The sequence below is a fragment of the Phasianus colchicus genome, chromosome 5 (assembly GCF_987193195.1).
Source record: "Phasianus colchicus chromosome 5, bPhaCol1.hap1.1, whole genome shotgun sequence".
NCBI classification, from domain to species: domain Eukaryota; kingdom Metazoa; phylum Chordata; class Aves; order Galliformes; family Phasianidae; genus Phasianus; species Phasianus colchicus.
In genome coordinates, this window is record NC_143440.1 from 37,124,289 (window position 1) to 37,145,045 (window position 20,757).

Here is a 20,757-nt window from a genome sequence, read left to right on the forward strand (position 1 = left end):
TTATAACAGTCTTCTGAAACAACCAAAACGGCCTGTAACAGTTCCTCAAATATAGGGACTACTCAGAGATTCTGTCTACTAGTTGAGGTTCTTCCAGATCTTTTAAATAAACAAGCTTAGAGCGCTAAACTTTCGCTGTGTTTAAATACAGGTAACTGACATAACTGCATCTGAGAGCAGGAATTAAGAATTTTTTAGCTTATTTATTAACATTTCCAGAAAAATATGACTTAACAACATACTGAAAAAGTTAGAATCTTGCTAGGATTATAGAGATAAGAAAGACAAGAAGATAAGCTGATAAAAGAGATTAAATCTCGTATTTAAACAATCTATTTCAATAATGATTACATAATGTTTCCCAAATCATTCCCAAAGAAAATAAAACAACAAAAAAAACAGCACCAATCTTGAATTCCAACTGCTCTGGAAGTTTGCAGGAGTTAAAAACGTTGTCAATACTTACATGACTAATGGATGCCCTCTTTGGAGGTCTCCCTCGTCGTCTGCTTGCAGGACTGAAGACAAATGTGGGTGGGTCATCAGGAAAAAAGTAGGAGAAATTTTGTTCTGCTAGATTATATTTTGCAATTGATGTTGCCTTAGTAAGAAAGATGAAAACATTCAGTGTGAGACTCCTATCTTCTCATAAACATATGTAAATTAATGAATCATTCCCTCAGAAAGACTGTAAATATAGAGTCACAACTGGTTAGCTTATTGTAAAAAAATAAAACTCTGCTGTACTATAAATGCAGAGTTAATCCAGCAGAAAGATAACTTAGGCAGCACAAATCTGAAGACATAATTTGGCCTCATTTGGTAATACTTAAATATTTTTCAGGAAATAGAGCAGGACACAGGATTTCCAGCAACTTACCAGAATTTGTTCAGTCACTTTTGACAGAGAAAGTCAGGAAACATTTAAGCACGGTATAGAATTACATGATTCTTAGTAAATTAGAGGAGAAAAAAAATTTGCTTGTCAAAGTTTCAAATCTGCCTTCTCAACCTGGTAAAGTCAGACATCTATTCTTATCAATGGATACTGCTGAAGAGACAAAAGAGACACTCCAAAGCAAATCCCACGTGTACCCTGTCAGCTCTATTTTCCTACACTTCCACTTAATTAAGAGACTTAAGAGATGTTAAAGTTACAAATTCATATAGAAAATTAGTTGCTTTTATTAATTTTCCACAACTGTCAGAGGTATGACTCCCACCAAGGCTCTCATCCATCAAAGCTTTCCCATACAGGATGAGAAGTTACATCACTGTATGAGGATTCCTCTCAACATGTACAAAGTGCAAAATGTAATAAAACAACCAATACTCCTTTTTAAAAGTAATCTGAAGAAGAATTTCAGATTCCAGGCTGTAATATGAAGTGAAGAATGAAGAGTCCAGTCAAATAAGAATCCAATATTCTATGTTTATAAAAGAATAAAGTTGATATTGTTGAAAAACAAGCTTTGGGTAACGGTAGAGAAGTACAAAAAAGGAGAAAAGATTGAATTAGGTCAATATTCTATTCCACAAACTATTCTTTTTTTTATTTTTACCTTAGTTTTAATGACTCCCTCATGTGGTTCACAGTGTTGTTTCAGAAAAAGTTTAAGTCTATCACGAGAAAATAGGTGCTTCCTCCGGCTGCATTAAGAAACAAAAGTGGCATTATCAACTAAGATACTTTAACTACTGTTTAAATGCAGCTGACGATATGTGCAAGAACACATGCAGCAGATCACAATTAAACTTTTTGCCATCTTCTTAATTATGAACTAAATTTAACATTCATGCATCTTTATGTATAAGTATACATTTTTGTGCAACTGCAATTTTTGCTTTGAAAACCCTGTTATGTCCTCTACTGCATATACACACAGCTCCACAGACTATTCATCTTCACTGAGTCTTTCACAAACATATCATTCTGTCATGGTGTCATTTAAAATATCCAAGGAAAAGGAAAATACCATTGCTTCAGGACAGTGAAAAACAAACTGAAATACAAACAGCACTAAAGCAGTATCTCTCAGACGTAGAGGTAAGGCATCAAAGACTCCAGCCAACAAGTATGAGAGCATGTGGGGATGAATTCTCACGCTGTTTTGTCAAGCCATTTAACTCCTCCATACTATGGGATACTATGCACTCTAAATCTTCTTGACATTCCAGGGAATTTGCACTACTTCGTGGAAAAGAAAACAAACCAGGAGCTACTGAGTTATAGAAAACATCTAGTTGGAATAGCTTTATGGTACTTGAGGGTAAGTAAATTCTTAAGTGAATGGAAAAATATGGTGTAATTAGCCCTGATTTAAGTAATAATCCAAAAGACTTGCCTATTACACAGGAATAACTTATAAAAAGAACTAATCACAATTCATGCTGGGAAAGTGTCTTGAAATCACTGGAACTTTTTTCAGAGTACCCAGGTTAGAGAGGTTTAAAAGCTCATCTATAACACTTACAGAAAATCTTCACAACTTTTCTATTATAATAGTAAGGCAGTCAGATTACAATGACTGCTACAACAAAAACATTTCACAATGTGAATAAGCCAGGAACATAACAGAATAGAGTTCTCAAACTTTTTTCACCAACTTCAGCCAGAGCAGTAGGTATAGGTACTATTAGAAATAGCAGGTCTCATCTGTGTGCCAGTGAAAATACAGATTTGAATTGGTGGTTTATGCATTAAAGCTATTAAAGCGTGGAATCATCAATATACAAAGCTTGTGAAATAGCTGCTTGCTCCAGTGTTAATTAATAGTTCTAACTATTAACTAACACCGTTAGTTAATAGTTAGAACTCACTATCATAAAATGCCACTTAATATCAAAAGCATCTTTACAGTGACTGATACAGCCCCCACGCAGTTGTTGTATATGAAAGTTAAAATTGTACTTTACTTATTTTACCTTAGCTGAGATGCTTTAACAATAACAGATTCATACAGTTCTTTTTTAACAGGTTGTACTTTGTATTTGAACAAAGAAGGATCAATTATGGCTTTCTTCTTCCTAAAAAAGGTTAAGAAACAGTTAATGGCAATCACAAAATATCAGTCTTACATTCTACATGCTTTGTTTATATACATATACAAGTAACTCTTCAGAATCCCCAACCAGACTTAGTCTATAACTTCCATCAGTACCCAACTGGATCTATTCACTTCTGCCAGCTTTTCTGCTACTTGTTTTAAGCTTGCACTAAAGCCAGCAACATAGCTTGGAACAGGAAAAAAGATGTGGAGATGCTGGTTTTCTTGTGGCGAAGGAAGGGAACAAACAGGGAGACAAGCATTGATATACTCCCAATCTTCAGGAAAAAATCCTTAATATTCTCAGTATTTGCAGTAGGCACAGGATGAAGGAAAGCAAGACTTACAAAGTATTTAAAAAGACAACAGACAGTTGTAGAAATAGAATAGCATTTTAAAATTAATGAAAGGACAAGAAAATACTGGGCTGACACTGAAAAAAAAGAAAAGCACGGATTCTTTACTCCAATAATGTCTGTAATAAAAGCAGGATTTAAAGAATAACCAAATGGTTAACTCTTGCACCATTAACTTCTACATTTTAGTTTGAATAAGGCTGTCTCTCACCGTCAGTGGATCATACATAGGAGCCCCAATCTAACTTCCAAACACACCAAGCCTCTCCAGCTTAGTTACTGAGTTTCCAATAATTATCCTAGGAAACGAACACGTTCCTAAATTCCTCAGAGGCAAACCCTGATTTAAAGTCTCATTATTGCTTAGTGCAGAAGAAGAAAAAGTAGTCATTCAGTTCATACAAAAAACTTTAAATAATGGATGACTGTCCAGTTATTTTAGCACACAGAAATTGCAACATTAACTTTTGTTGTATTTTATCAAGTCTTATTAAAAAAAAAACAGAGAAATTAACAAAGGCTAGATCCATCTCACAGGACAAACACCCAACAAAGTCATCACGGGGCGACACAGATGGACTACAGGACATCATACAGTTCAAAATTATGTGAATGAAGAAAGATCAGCTGAGACTGCTCTGGTCTCTTTTTCTCTTTTTCCCTGTACAACCTAAGCTTTCACCACAGAATGCAACAAAAATAGCCACGAAGAGCTTTTTTTTTTTTAAAAAAAAAAAAACAGAATACTTGGCTATTTCTGCCCCAAGCAAACATAAGTGGGGTCAGAGAAAGGTTGAGATCTCTAATGACATCTATTTCCAGTTAAGATTCTCTAGCCTTATGGATTCTTTAGGAAAAATATTTGCAGATGGCCCATCAATCTGTGCTGTGTGCTCCACCCCCTCACAAACACATCCAGCATCTGCTGTACCATTGTTTAGAGGCACTGTGGCTCTGCCTGAAAGGTGGCTCTAAAATCTGGACACTTGTCTGCAGACAGAGGCAGAACGCACCAGTTTAACACCAGTCCCAAGGCTAGTAGCATCCATAACCTCCACAAACAGCAAAATATAGTCTCTAAAGGATTAGACCTGTAAAACTAAGTCATCCAAAAAGGCATAAAGAATGTTAGATACTTATATAGAAAATTTGACAACACTGCTTTATTTTGAAGTAGATTTTGCAAATGATAGGTTCAGGGTATATGCAAACTTGGAAAACGGAGTGCTACCACATTTGTTATACAAATTCTATATGATGTTATGATGTAGAATACTGACAACAAAAGTCACAGAACTATCACAGACTAGCTCAAAACTTTCAGCAGGCATTTTAAAGCCATAAGAGGTTTACAGTTTCAGCTTATTTTACAGATATATATATATATTTTTTTAATTACCACAAAACATTGCTTTAAAATGTATTCATATTTTCTTACAACACTTCTCTTGCTAACAGAAAGAAATTATTTTGGTAATGGAGAGTGGAAAAATAAGTAATCAGCTGAAGAGAACCAAAGACTGAGAGTCTAAGACATCTTATTGCCAGGTCTGTGTGTCTGTACTACTCCAAGAACAACCTCCTTCCAAATTAATTCCATATGCCTTGGGGAACACAGAATGCCTTAATTTTCTCAAAGATGTAGGACTTCTTCACAAAGAACTTGGGCACTACCTTCAAAGGGCAGCAGATAATTTAAAAAACAAAAATAATAATCCTACACTATCCCCAGCCAAGCGAGGAGCTTCACCTCAGTTATTCAAGGAACATCAGGACACGGAAGTCCTAATGCAGCAATCGGTAACATTAACTTCTGTTGACCTTGAGATATCACATGGATGCAAAAGTTCATGTAGAGCCTGTAAGTTGCTAGATTGGGACCTATTTCAAACAGTCTTCCTCCATCAACACTGTACTTGTTGTAAGAAATCTTTCATTGTTGTGCTAGAATAAGCAGCACATGCAAACGTTGCTATAAGTTGGTAAAGAGAGAATCCAAATTTAACACCCTATTATAGCTCAGAAGCTCTCTTATTCAAAGTTATTAAGCCACTGCAGCATATATATAAAATTCCTTAATACAAGACATGCTGATTATCTGCATCTAAATCATAATCAAATCCATGAAATACAATGGTATAATATTTACACACACAAAGTGAAGAAAGCTTTGTGAATTTTTATGTTTTGGACAATCACATTAAAACTATGTAAAGATTCTTCACAGACTTCCAGTAAGATCATATCTTTTCATCAGATGGCAATCTCAGTTCTGAGGCCATTATGGAATGTTTGGGGATAAAGTAATACAAGCAAGCTACGTAGTACCATACTGTAGGACTGCAAAATGGAAATGCATTTTCTAGAATACAGCAGCACAGGTTCTGTAGAGAGGACTAGTGACAGGCACACAAGGCTCCTCCACTATCTTTCAACACAAACACTGTCATTCCAAAGAGATTAACAGCACTCAGACTCTCATCATACACAGTTCCCTAGCTGATTATACATAGTATAACTAGCATGACAGTGTGAGGCACCTGAGAACATTCATCTTGTCACCTCCAAGCTGGCAGAATACTCACAATCCATACAAATTGAGTAATTTGTTTCAATCAGACCTTGCCATGTTTGTTTTAGTCTCCTTTCCACCCAACCTGAATGCCTTATCCTGTAGAAGTATCATTTACCCATTTTGTGCAGAACTATTGTGCGTTTCTGAATCATCGCTATCACTGATGACAATGGTTTCTCCATCAGCACTGCTGACATGGCCATTTGCCATTCCGTTGTGATGTGCTGGAGGAATGACTTCCAAGATCTGACATTGTAACCTGAAATAAAACAGACATTTATCACTGTTAAAGACTTTCTCTAACGCAGGAAGTATTAGCTATCGTTTTAAGAACACTCACGTAACGACATTACATTGTCTACAGAATAAATAAATACCTAAGAGCCTTGCATTGAAATACAAAGTAAAACATTCATTTCACGAGTTCTAAGAAATGAATAAACTCATTTGCTTACACAGCATCAGCCTCACTAATCAGAACAACTTTCAAGTCACTGGTAGAATTAGTTTCAATGTTAAGTTTAAGTAAGCTTAAAGTTTGGAAAAAAATACTGAAAGTTAACAATATGTTGATTGAAAACAGTCAAACAAATCTGTTATGTTTATTTTCAGAATAATCTAAGGAAAGCAAGATTTTCAGATTCCAAAGTATTTTTTTTTTTTTTTTAAGTTAAAAAGATCATTTTCTACCGTTGTTCATGACCTAAATAAACAAGGCTGAAATGATCATTATGCATCTAATCTTAATAATGGCCCATTTATCTGCTGACACATATTAAGGCTCCATCTGGCATGCACACAATTGACAAAACAAGTCTACCCCTTTATAACTAGCATCATGAATGCTAGTTACAAAAAAAGACAATTAATTACATATCAAAAACTACAATTCATGTACACTTAACACTGGGTAACTATCACAGCTGATTCTTAACTGCTAACTCTCACCCTTTCCTGAAATTCCCTGGTTCATATTTTGTAGTTTAATCTCCTAAAGCCCTGCCTGCTTCACAAAAATTAACTATCACAGTCAATGGATGCTGTCATGTACTACCATTAAAAGCCCAAAGGGGTGGGGGAGGAAGAAAACAATGATTCTGTTCTTCTAGGCACCAAACACTACCACATTAAATGAGTATGACAAAAAAATATATATGAAGCACAGGGCTTGAATTAGCCTGGCATTATGCCGAAATTAAAACACAAACTAAGCTAAATTGAAAAAAAAAAAAAAGTCTGTGACAGCCAAATTCGAAGTGTTCCTTATCCAAATTGAACTAAACACTAACAAAAAGAAAACAATGTCCAAATATTTCTTCAAACAATCACCTGTTTCTGAACCTGAGCATGATATAAAAGCCCTACATGCAGGAAAGGGGGGAGGGGGGTGGGGGAGAAGGCACAGAAAAAACAAACAAACCAACCCACAACTGAGGGACAGAGCACTGAAAAATCCCTGTGAGTTTAGCTAGGAGCTGCAAAGCAGTCAGTGCCTGCAGCTGTCCTCCCCACACCTCTCTCCAACAGAGAGCAAGCTCCAACGCACTCCACAGGGCACGTTACCAAAATAAATAAATAAATATTATCTATTAACATCCTCATGTATTTCTAGAGTAAAGAGGACAATCAATATGCTTAATTACCCATGGGGACACCAGAGCTGTCTTCATGTAGAGCCAGCTTGAGTCCACTGGACTTATTAACCTCAGGCACACTGCCATTCAAACACAGCTGGCCCTGTTTCCACAGCTAGCTGGTTTGGGTCTGGAAGGCACATTTTCCTGATGAGCAGAGCTCAAGTTAATTAACTGTGTAAATCTAAACAGACTCCATGTAAAGAACCAAGAGCACCTGACTTCGTAACAGAGAGACAGATCCTAGTGGCTGCTCACAGCCTCAGTGCAGGTCCAAGGGGGCTTATTAAGGCCTGGCCCAGCACCAGCTCAATCCTGAGAGCAGCCAAGTACATCAAATACCCAACGCTGTAAGGCCTTGCTTTTCCAGCATTCAGAACATCGCAGGCTCCCACTTCACATTAATAATATGGAGATGACTGAATGACAGAGTGTGCATTATCTGGCTGTTTGGTTTTTTCTAATACAAAAAATTACCAGCTTTAATAAAAAACTTAGCAGAACTTATTTCCACATTACTAAATGTATATCCTAGAGAGTTCCGCTCAATTTAATAGCATTTAAATGGATTTCCAGTGGAAAATAATCAAAAGCATCAATGAACATCGATAGACAGGGCTACTGACGCTTGTCTAAACTATTTAGCTTAACGCCCACTAGAGGGAGCGCGCACACGCTGAATTTGTAATCACAGTAAAACAGCCACATGAAAGCTGAATCACAATCTACCCTACCCAGTGCCATGGGAGGACAAAGAATCTGAAATATAAACGAATCGATCCTCCTGGACAAAGGAGACTAATTATTTAGCCACCGAGTATTTTACCAAGACTTAAATTGCCTGCTCATGCACTCTAATTTCACATGGCCTTCTCTAAGTGCAGAAATTATGTATTCCGTACACTTTATCCAGTGAGTACTAAAATCCTCAGTAAGCTGCTTTTCATTATTATTTTATTCTTAACCAAGAAGAATGGCTAATGGAATAAGCAAACAAAAATGATTCTGCATTCTCTATATCTTCATTCAAATCACAACCTGAAACCTTTAGGAAAGAAACCAAGTGAAACACGCTGCACCTGGCTCAATAACAGCCATTACATTTTATTGTTTATAATAGACAGGAGATTAAAGAAAATGATGCAATTGTTCCTTCCAGCACTAAAGAATTAATAATCTATGAATGAAGACTTCTTATTAGCCTTGTTACAGTCAAGCCATGGCTAGTTTGAGCAAATTCCTTGGGCAGACACTCAGCTTTCAGTGAGAATGAAGGTCTGCTTCTTCTCCAGAAGTTAAAAATTCCTGGAGTTCATTTTTTACAATTCTTATTTTACATCATAAGTCACATAAAAGAACAGAGCTTAAAGCTGAATCAAGACGTCCAAATAAAGAGCACCAGTTTAAACACTTTCTAAAAAGGATACCTTAAGATCTTTAGGGCAGATTATGTTGAAGTCAAACTGATCAGATTAGGTCTCCTCTTACAGAAAAAGATGTACCAGAAAAAAAGAAATTGTTTTTAAAAAAAAAAATCACAAAAATGGTGCGATTTACTTAGTTCAGTAGTCCCATTTATAAAAACTCCATGATGATAACCTCTAATTCCAGCCACTGAGGCACAATAAGCTGGTAACTAATCGAGCTACCCACCATCCCACACAAGCTCTTACCTAAGACCATTCACAAATTCATCACGTTAAGAGCTTGTTATGTATTCCTGAAGTTATTCCAGTGCCTCATGTTATTCTAAGTAAAAATCCTTCTCTGACCTCCAGCCTGCCTTTCAACACAACCAGTCTTAACTCATTTGTTGCTACACAACAATCTTTAGATCGGTCTTCTGCTAATTCCAGTATATTTAAGGAAGAAAAAAAAAGATAGTATTACTGGGAGAACGCACACCTCTCTAAGAAGACCTTTCCTTGAAGTAACAGCAATATTCCTAAACAGTGAATATTGCAAAAAAAGTTAATTTTCACACTAAGTGAATCCCAAACATATTCAGAGTATAGACAGATAAACTGACAATAGTCATCGCACGTCTTTACAGAAGGCTCAACAACTCTAGCTCAGAAACCGACAACCCAGAGCTAGAAAACAATCCTATACTGTAACAGTTCTGCATTACAGACTGCTAACAGCATGAAAGTCCTCTGGCCTGTCACAAGGCTGACCTTTACGCTAGTCCCAGAAACCAAGATCTGAGGCCTCTTCAGCTGGGCTAAATAGGTGTTATGGGAAAGGTTCAAGCAGCACTTTGCCTCTAAGACTAAATTTTCTGGAAGAAGAACCGCCACCACGGTAGCCCAAGAGTTTTAAACACAAAGCAGGAGTAGGGATAGTGAATTTAAAAAATACCAGCGCATATCTCAGTTGTGGGTGTGTTTTTTTTTTTCCCCCTACTCAATGAGAGAGGTTACCTACTGATTTCCATGAACTTCAGGCGGGGCTGGACAGCTGCACAAGCGAAAGAACACAATGAACATCAGCACCGTTTACACTTCCATGCTGTATGAACTTACTGTATACATACAGAGCTAGTAAGAATTTGTTACAAAACAATTCAAGTTTAAGCATACACCTAAAGGCACAGCGTTACAAAGCTATATAAAATTGCAAAAATATGATACAAACTCCCCTGGAGTCAAAATGTTCTGAAGCGGACCTTGTGTGCCTGAGGACGTGCAATGGGCAAGAGATACCATATACAATACATGGTTGCTTTAGAAGCTCAATGACTATTAGTTATTCTTCATAGTTATTCTTCATAGAGGATGCTCTATGAAGAATAACTCTAGGCTGTATTCTGAAGATCAGTTTGGCACAACTAGCAGAAAACCTTCCCAGGAGAAGGGTAAAGATGTGGCTGGCTGAAGATGCACAAAAGCAAATTGCACCTGCAGCCTTGGAGTGCTGTTCTGAGAGATGCAGATGATTTAACAGTTTGACATTGCCAGAAGAGAAAAAAATATCTTCCCTTACATCCCTCCTTCCAGCCACATGCCTACGGTAGTGCTTGCTTTTCCTAGCTTTGGCACTCTGTATTACTTACTAATTGCCATTAAATTGAATTCACTTACCTGCCAAAAACTAACACGGCATAAGAGCTGGCTAAGTTTCTGTCCTATCAGCTATTTCAGGTGGCTCACTGAAGGATCCAAAGAGAACCAGAGCATGTAGAAGACACAAATACTAGCCACAGCCAGAGCAGGAAATGAATGAGAAGTAGTTAAGGCTTCCCCCACCTGGAAACCCTGAGACAATATAATTCCTTGGGTAGCTAGGGGATCTCAGCAGCCAAACCTTCCTAACCAAACAATCTAGGCACACGAACTCCAGAATGTTATGAGTCTGTTCCATGGAAACCACACAATTATGAAGATAGCTAGGCAAGACACAGTACATATCTTGGACTACTGGAAAGCTTTAAATAATTTTCTTAAATGCAATTTAGGAAAACCCCAAATAAAGGGGTAAACGTTTTGTTAAGTTGTATTAACTTGTCCTAGTTGTCAGCAGTCAGTCACACATATTATCAAGTATAATCTAGTTGCCAGGTCAAACAAAGAAGTTAGAAAGCTAGCTATAATCTTAGCTCTGGTAAGGATCATCTTCTCCCATCCCAAACCCATCATCAGCCAGGCACTGTAATGGTAGCAACACGCTCCCATGTGTTGCTGTTATGACTTAGAGAAGAAAATAGTTCTCGAGTTTTTAACTGACCTAAAACAGTGATTAATCCATTACGAACAGTCCTAAAACATGAGGACATCAGCTGAACAATCAGTGAGTTAAAGAAGTTTTGTTTCCGGACAATGTTATTCCATGATTATCTACACTTCATACAGCTTGGCAGTAGTCAACATTAGATCATTCAGAGCACAGAAAGGATATTAACCTGTATCTCAGATGAAGCAATCTTCCTCACAGAGAACACTATCTACTGCTTCTGTAAGTTGGTTTCATTTTACAAACACTGCATTCTCTTCAAGCATTCTGGTATTGCTTGCTTACAGATATCGGGCAAGTATTCTTTCGCAGTGGTGTCATCTAGTGGTCAAATTAAATGAAAAATATATTTCCTTTTTATATCTGCTACTTTCTTTCTTATTCCCTACATTTTAGTAACCTAGTTCACTTTGCCAGCTGACTACTTTTTTATTACGCTCCATACTAACTGTTGGACAACAATCAGAAGTGCCTTAACATCAGTGAGGATAGGAAGGTAACACCTCATAAGCTCTTTATAAAGAGTGGGAGGGGAAATCAAAGAGCTGGTAAAGTTGCCCAACATAAAACCTTAGATCTTTTTATTGCTCAAGCCAGACTGCAAGCTTACAGATTAATTAACTAATTATCACACTGCTCACTCAGTTACCCAAATAAAGGCAGATGTTATTTCTTTTAATAGCATCCAATCTCAGAATACTGATAAATCACAACTGGTTGTTTATACATGCTAGTTTTTTTTGGGGGGTTCCTTTTTTTTTTTTATTTCTTTTAAGGTAGCACTGCTAAACTCAAGTTGAAAGTAATAGGTCCTGCTGTTGAGTTAATCACACTCTATTAGCTCTTATTTGTTGTTATTCAGCCTATTCAGGCATTAGCGGACGTTTAGGGCAAGGCTTCCAACACCAGAGATAACTGAATTCAGATTTTAAGATGTTGTAAAGCACTTCAGCAAGTTTTAGATAATAATGCAGCATAGGACTAAGACAGCAAGACAAAAAACTGCAAGATATGCCATTCTTTGCAGAAAAGACAGACAAGTACATACAGGTCTTAAACTACACATTCTGAAGCACGAATATAGTGATTCCAGTGTTCTCAATGCCTTGGCAACAAAAGTTTATACTTAATTTGAAATTAAAGTTTCTAGTCTCTATTACATGGGTTTCTAACTGATGTTTAAAAAAAAAAAAAAAGGTGATTGCATCTTTTATGGAAGCAGGACTACAAAAACATACAGAACTCTTACAGTTCTTTAAGTATTAATCTGAGCACCTCCCTTTTTGAAAGCATGGCACAGCTGCCACTTTGGGGGGAAGGTCAGCCCAAGTTTAGCCTGAAAAGCAGAACACAAATAAACAAAGGCAGGCTAGCTATTTTTAAACTGTATATCATCTGAAAGAGTTAAAGTACAAACAGAATTATCTCCTTGCTACTTCTATTAGACGACCAAAGTGCATGCATCATTTTCACAGACTGCCTGACCAAGCCATGATTGGGGACTTCTCTGCAAATTCTCATTCTGGCCAATGACAACTGTTACAGCACTAAATATACTAAAGTAACAGGAAGGACAGTAACTCCCAAACTGTCTGAGCTCCTCCTACCAGACCTCAGCAACAAAGTGGAAGCAAAAAATTCAAAACTGAGCAGTGCAGTGATCTGCTAGAAACCATAAGAGCACAACAGGGACATAATAGGACCAGGAAAAAATCACTGAGACATGACATTCTGTAGTAGCCAGAAAGCACAGGTACAATACAGGAATTGTCAGTCTCAGAAGTCTTTTGCCAAGCCTCTGGACAAAGCACGGGCATTCTTATCCTTCAAGATGACCTGTCTGTTCCTCACAGTGTTACAGCATGCTTCTTATACTCAAGATAAAAGCACATTCTTTAAGACAAAACATTAACTTTTCCAGTGTTTACATTCTCTTCCACTTACTTCACTGAAAATATAGGAAAGTGCATCAAAGTAATCTATCCTACAAACATATTGCATGCACAAAGTTAGGAATTATATCAATACTTAAATTACTTGAACAACCTTTATTTACCCAGCATTGTAGTGTAGGCTTCACATTAAAAGATACAGGGAGCCCTGATAATAAAACAATCCGGCTGACGTTCCAAGTGCAGAAAGCTTCATACATTAATGCAGTTTACAGCAACCCTACACAAATAAGATTTAACGATCTGCCTAATTCCATTGGTCTCATGAGATCCTACTTCACTAGAGATTGACAGGAAACATTTTTGCTAGAACAGACCATCAGAACATAGCTCTGCTTGGCAAACACACAAATCACTTTGTTGAACAGTAGTGTTATTAACAAGTAACATGAGTTAGTATACATAATCCTCAATGCAGTACTTCAAAATACAAGTCAAAGTCAACTCTCAATTGCACAGCAGAATAACTATGAACCACCTCTTCTCAATTTATATTATTTAATTATCTCTAAGCCTAAAAATGCCGTTACAGTAACATTTAATTTGCAGTGTTTCCTAAATATAATGAAGATGTGAAGCAGCTCCCAGTATCAGTGGCATACAGTTAGCTATGGAGAACTCCATATGCTTCATTTTAACAAACTATTCATACTCAAGCAGTTTAAAATATAAAATCTTTGGCAGTTTAGGTAAAGATGGAAATAAATTTTGAATGATTATCTAACCCAGCCTAAAGCCTTAAGAAATTTAGCTTAGGTATTATTAATAAATTTCCCTGTGAAACTGGAACACAAATATAAAATTGTTAAATAAGCATCTTTCCATAATTTTGAATAACCAAAAAGACTGAATCAAAGGCTAGTTCGGAAAAAAAAAAAAAGCAAGCTATCTTCATGAGATAGAAACATATCACACCTTTACCTGAGCTGAATTCAGCCCACAAGGTAAGCAGAACAGGGAAAACTTAAAAACAGGTTTATGACGTTGTACAAATGAAACTGAAATGGATTCTGAATTTCAAAAGATGTCATACATACAAATCTCTCTCATTTCTTCATACAAGCCTACTTTTCATTTCAGTTTTGAAAAGCGAAGATACACATAAATATTTTAGTGAAGAGTTTAGAAAAGCAGCAGAAAGATGGGAAAGCTGCTCCTGGGGAAAAAAAAGAAGGTTGATTTTCTAAAGCGTTTTTGTGCTACTAATTTGGAAACTGACAGTATCTTCAAAGATTGAAAACAAACACATTTCATTTGGCAAATGAAAACGAACAGGTAAATTACACTTGCAATTCATAATATTTGAGTTCCTGGTTTGAAAGGAAAAAAAAAGAAAAAGAAAGAGTAAGAACTTATTCCCTAAGCAAGATTACTTTGACAATAAAGGTGACGTAGGTCTACTCACTAGACCAGATGAGAAAAACAGAAACAAGCTTTGGATATATGTTTTCCATACAGAGAACAGCAGCTCTATCAAAGTTCTTGTGCAGGCTTTGCAGACTGAGACTTCACTGGTTGAAAAGAACAAAAGTTTTCCATTCTGTATTCTGTATTAAGCACAGATCCACATAAAATACACATCCACAAAAGGTTCCTTGCAAGTTATCTCCTGTAGCACACTAACAGATTTTCCCTTTTAACAAGATCTGGATGAGATGCTAAGAAAACATGCTTTTATTCTGCACAGGTTGACTATATTGAACCACCCTATTCCTACCACCCAAATACACAATGTTATGAAGCCCATGGCATGTGCCTGATCTGCTCACACCTTTCTCCTGACAAAACAGAAAAGCAAATCACAGATAATCACCTATCACAAATATTTTACAATTAATTACCTGAGAATACAATTACAATTGTAGTGACTACTTAGAAAATAAAAATCCAATTCTAATTGATTCTTTAAGCTTTCTTTACTTCATTATACAAAATATTATTCAATTGACTGTGTCCTGTATGATTTCTTCAACAATTTCACACCATTTTTAACCCACGGTTTCTCCTTGTTTCTAATTAGATCTCATTCTACAAGCATACAGGTGTGCCAAGGGACTACAACTCTTCTGCAAATCCACCACTGGAACCGAAAGACTGCTGCATCAAGACTGGAGAGAACTGTCCTGCCTCGAGAGCTGTTTCTAAGCTAAGGAATGAGACACTAGGCCCAGAAATGCAATCCTACTCCAATATAATTAGGAGCAGTAACAGTATTGCTAGCTTAAGCATCATCTGACTTCTGTTGTGTTTGACAGAATTTATTATTTGGATTTTTGGCTAAAAAGAAGCACACAAAGAAAAGGCCCACATCAACTAAAAAGAAACGTTTTATTTTAAATAGACTTACCTTTCACCATTATTTCTAATCATTTCCACTGTTTCACCAACAAAATACCGATCCTTGACGTAGGCGAAGATTTCATCACAGATCTCATGAAGTCGTGAGCGATGGGTAAGGGTGGCCAAGTAGAGAACTGGAATGATGAGCGCCTCTGGAAAACTTTGAAGATTGTGCCTGGCTTTCTTCTCCGATTCCAGTGCTTCCTGATATGTGAGTCCTGGTTTACCTGTGACTGCACAGCTCCATACAAGGCTGTTACACAGAATTGTGCGCTCAAAAAAATCACTGAAAAGAAAGTCGGAAAAAGAAAATTGTTATCTTCCAACATTTTCAATTTGATCCCAGTTCATAAAGCAGCAATTTCTGTTATAAGTCTCAAGTTCAAAAACAGTTCTACATCTATGCCAGTTGCAAACACCATCAAGGTTTATTTATCACTTCTTAAGCCGTAGCTTCATAAATTGTTATTGTAAAAACAAGATTTCCTCTCACTACAGATGATACTTCATTCGGCCTTATGCACAAGAATAATCACACTGGGTTTAACGTGTCATGTTTTCATTGCATCTCCTGTATTTCCACACAAACCAGCAGGAGGAAGGTCTAAAATTGTGCAAAGGAAGAGCAACCTTCTGATCACAGAAACATGCTGAAACTTGAGTACGTTTCAGACTTGGAGTGCCCTAACTCACATATGAAAACATGTGAGAGGTAAAAAAAAATTAAGGTCAAGTACTTCTCTAAATAGTTTTATTCCTTCACTGTTTGCACTGCTCTTAGAGAAACCATCAGACTATTTTTTCATAGATTCTTTTCCCCTCCTGTTCCATTAGCAAATACTGATTCTCTTCCTTCCCTGTACTTCCAGCTAATGCCAAAAATGCAGGCTGTTATTGCTTACTTACTGGTTATTACACTGGGACCAAGAAAGAAGAGCTTTTATTTTCTGAAAGAGCTTTTCAATTTTTGACAGGTATCAAAAAAAAAAAACCCCAGTGATTTGTTAAAACACTTTTGAGATCACGTAGTTGGCAGAGCTATTCACAAAACCACGTTAGAATATCACACGCTGTGGATCAGTGATATGACAGCAGAGCATTTTCTCAGCGCACTCCAGCTCTGACGATTATTTTCATTTGCCTTCCTTTACAACTCTTTACAGATTGGTATTTATAGGAGTGCAACATACAAGTGAAAAATTCTGTTTGTTTCCTTGTGTTAGCTTAACACAGCTATTTCAAAGCGCACACACAATACTTTCAGAGCATTCCACAGCACTTGAGATAGCCACACTGAAGTTCTTTCCTTTAAAAAAATTACAGGGTGCAGTGCTGCCATTTTTTAAGTGATAGGACTGTTCATATCACTCTCATAACAGGGTTACAGAACTGCACAGCTCTCGCTTGAAGTTCTTTGTTGCAGGCTCTCCACTAACTCACACTGACAAACATGCATCAGTCACACTGACAAAGATGATGATATTCACTGCAGCTGGACAGATGCAACAATAACACATTGAAAATGAAATGGAAACTCCAGATTAAGGACAATGGAGGGTCCTGGCTCAGATAATCCTTTCTCTAAGAGCAGAGGATTCCTCTGAGCAAGAGAAAGATGCTTGAGGAAGAATATCAGCTGTGACAAGAGGGGAATTAGAACAGAAGAGGCAAAGATGCGTTATATGAATAACATGCTACAAATTATCTATTTTTTTAAAAACATTTCTTGTGCCTGCTTAGTATATTCGATAATACACAATCTAAGGCCTATAATAATTGACAATTTGGCTTTTGCTTCCTCTAAACAAAAAACATAGAACAAAGACAGACAGAGAGGAGATAAATTATTCTCCACTATATGAAGAACAGATGGCTGTTGGCCATACTGTGTATGGAAAAGAAGGAATATTCCTTTTCTGCAGTCAACCATATTGAATCCAACTGGGTATTAGCAAAAATATGAAGTATTATTGCTAAAGCTCTAAACAGTAAGACTTTTTAAAGAACAGTTTAGACTTAATAGATATCTTTAAAATGACTTTTTTTTAAAAAAAAAAAAAAGCAATGGGATACACAACATACAATTCATCTGGGTCTGTTCCTGCTTACATTTCGCTACTTCTGTATGAGAAGCACAGCAATTTTAATTAGCCTTACTGACTGCACTGGATAAACATTTACTGAAGTTTTCATCATCTCTCTACATACACTTCTGCCTTACTTAACTCTTGATAATTACCAAGAGTTATTTAAAAACAGATCAGAATATATGTTTCAATAATAACCAAAGAGAAAGCAGAGGCTGAAGCAGGCAGTGTCCCTTGAAGGGCTGCTGCTGTTCCCTGGGAGGGGACACTAGGTGCTCCAGCTATTTCAAGCTGCAGTATTGAACTTCTGGGGGGGAAAAAAAAACTTTTTTTTTTTTTAACCCATGATTATTACAAGTGCAAAATTCTAAGATTACTTGAATTGAGAAAGACTGGAGGAAAATCTTTTTTCATTCACATACAGTGCTCTGTGTACCTAGTCTCACTGTAGCTCATTTCCTCTTTTGTTTTGTTTTTCCCCAAAAAAGTTACAAAGGAAAAAGGAAAACCATACCAAATAGATGGCTTTCAGTTTTGAAGGCATTATTTGTTGGTAGCCAGTCATTACACATCACACATCAAAACCATCTGTGGCTTACTCTGTTAACACAGTTTTATTGCAATGTTTTAATGATCTCACCAGCTCAGTTTGAGAGAGGAGAGAACAATCACAACAGCAGGTTTTATTGGTGGCACTGCTCTCCCCGTCTCTGCAACACACTGCACCAACATGAGAGGATTCACAGACAGCGTTCACAACAGCCCCCAAGCGAGCAATTGGTACCAAGCGGTGCTGTACTCGCTCTGCCCACAAAAAGCAGCAGGGCACTCAATCATATTCCACACTCAATTTCAACGCACACGGCAAGTGCATCTGCTGCTCGTAGCCTTAAATACACCTTTATCAGGGGTATTACAATCTCGGGACTTTCGCACCGCTTCAGGGCCCGCACAACCCTTGGCAGGGCGTAGGAGGAGGCCCACAGATGGCAGCACACTGAGCTCAGCCAGGTGCTTCCTGATCAGACCAAGGTGCTGCGCCAGGAGAACCCAGCTGTGGGCACAGTAATTCACACTGACTCTCAGCTGGACACCTGTTTGCACTGACAGGATCAGTCCTCCACGCAAGGTAAGCTAAGCAGCAAACCATGTGGTAGTTCCACGCTGCTTTGTGAGTACTGGACAGAAGGCAGTTCATTAGTGGAAAGAAGTAACTCTGGAAGTAAACTACTTGGAGTTTCTGTGCTGACTGCGCTTGCAATGGAAATCAAAATAAAAGAACCAATCAAGTGCAGCAGTAAGAGATGGCTCTTGCCTTAGCTAACCAAGTATCGCCTTTGAGTCTAAGCTCTGCAGTATTTTTAGTACTTCAAGCACATGCTTGTTTCAAATAATTTTCATTCATTTTTAGCATATATTAAAAACAAGTCAGAAGAGAACAAGTGTTTTTGTTTGTTTTTTTTTAAACAGAAGAATTATACAACAGAGAACACAGAACAGGAGACAGTTATGCTAAGGGAGATTTAAGAGAGAGAAAAGAGCAGAAAAATGACATGGCATGGCTGATCTGTGGACAAGATCATTTTTAATGCTGAAGCCCTTTTCCACATCTAACATATAATCTATATAGTCTGTGTTACCAGCATATTCACAGACAAACTGCCATCCAGCATCACAAAAGTGTTTATGTACTCAACCTGTTCCCACAAATGGTCAACAGTATGTATTGCATAGTAGTGTACAAAAAAAAAAAAAAAAGACATCTATTCCCTAATGCTGACAGGTTAATCACACATTAATATATTTCAAATTGAGGATTTTTTCTTCATCAAAATAGAAAAATCCATCTAATTAAACTAGTTATACTCTAAGAAGCCTTTTACAGACATTCTGACTTTCCCCAGGAGTCCCAGAGGCCAACCTATGAAAGCTTTTTTCACTAAGTTCTAAAGATGCAGAACTCCCTTCACTCACCACATTCCTGTGTTTTAGAACAAGAAACATTCCTACCATTGGTCCCTACACTACTCCGTTTTTCTCAGCTCTATTGAATCTTCTCTTAAGGTCAACTGCCTCTCCAAACAAAGAAAAGAAAAAACAACAACAAAGAGTTCCTACCTTTCAGACTGTCTTCGCAAGCAAGACTTGCCATACTCCACCAGTAGTTCTCACTGCACATCTCAATTAGCTGTTCACAAAGTGCCAAGACCAGCAACAGCATCTCACTGTTGCACCCCCACACACCCCTAACTTGTTTTTCCTACTACCACTCTCCCACTCCTGAGACTCTTTGGCTGATCCCTCCCCAGACCGACCCCCTAACAGGGACTAAGAGGAAGCATTCAGAACATCAGCCCCCTGTGCCTTGCTGCTCTTGATAAACACAACTGAACATCACCACCTCTCTGTACCTTCTTCTAAAGGATTGCAAAATTATGTGATGGTATTTCTGATGAAAAAGGAAATGGATTCTTAACAGGAAGGTCACTTTACAAAACAGCAGTCTTGCCAAATTCTCCTTGCATTAGCATAAGGATTTCTTACACAGGGAAGAATAATGCTACGTATGATTAGTACTCATCTCTACTGGTGCTGTTGCGAGCATGGAAGTAACTTTTCAATGCCTTAAATTTGTACTAAAAAAAAAAAAAAACAACAAAACAATCATCAGTTAGTAGCAGTTAACTGAAGTTCCCATACATGTGAGGAAGGGGGTAAATTCAGGCTACCCCATTTATCAACGCAGCCTGCCTGAGGTAGTCAGATTCTCTCTCTTTCACACTCTCCCTTCAGAATATTCAAGTCGTTATCACAAAAGTAGATTCAGGAAAGCCTAATTCAGGCAACAGCTTTCTTTCATGAAACAACGAGCACTATTTTCAAGAAGTGGTCCCTGCCTATCGCCATTACCCTAACTGCTGTTGTTTGGAAAGAGGGCAATACTCTCATCTCACAGCAGCCACCTGAGGCACTGCTTTGCAGCGAGAGCCGTGGCCCAAGAGCAGGTGGGCACCTACAGAGCTTGCCAATGCTC

The 20,757-nt window shown here is 37.5% G+C and overlaps 1 protein-coding gene across 5 annotated transcripts in view; it reads right to left on the bottom strand.

The window, feature by feature from the left end:
• Positions 1 to 20,757, bottom strand: part of BAZ1A (bromodomain adjacent to zinc finger domain 1A) — a 53,046-nt gene that overhangs the window by 30,170 nt on the left and 2,119 nt on the right. For 4 of the 5 annotated variants that reach the window (XM_031593804.2, XM_031593808.2, XM_090141316.1 and 1 more), the window contains exons 2-6: positions 15,644 to 15,922; positions 6,094 to 6,237; positions 2,926 to 3,027; positions 1,563 to 1,650; positions 467 to 601 (exon numbers count right to left, since the gene is read on the bottom strand). In XM_031593804.2, coding sequence (XP_031449664.2) covers positions 467 to 601; positions 1,563 to 1,650; positions 2,926 to 3,027; positions 6,094 to 6,237; positions 15,644 to 15,922 — 748 coding nt within the window. Of the gene's footprint in view, positions 1 to 466; positions 602 to 1,562; positions 1,651 to 2,925; positions 3,028 to 6,093; positions 6,238 to 10,695; positions 10,776 to 15,643; positions 15,923 to 20,757 lie in introns of those variants that run through there. The other variant, XM_031593807.2, reaches the window with a different exon arrangement.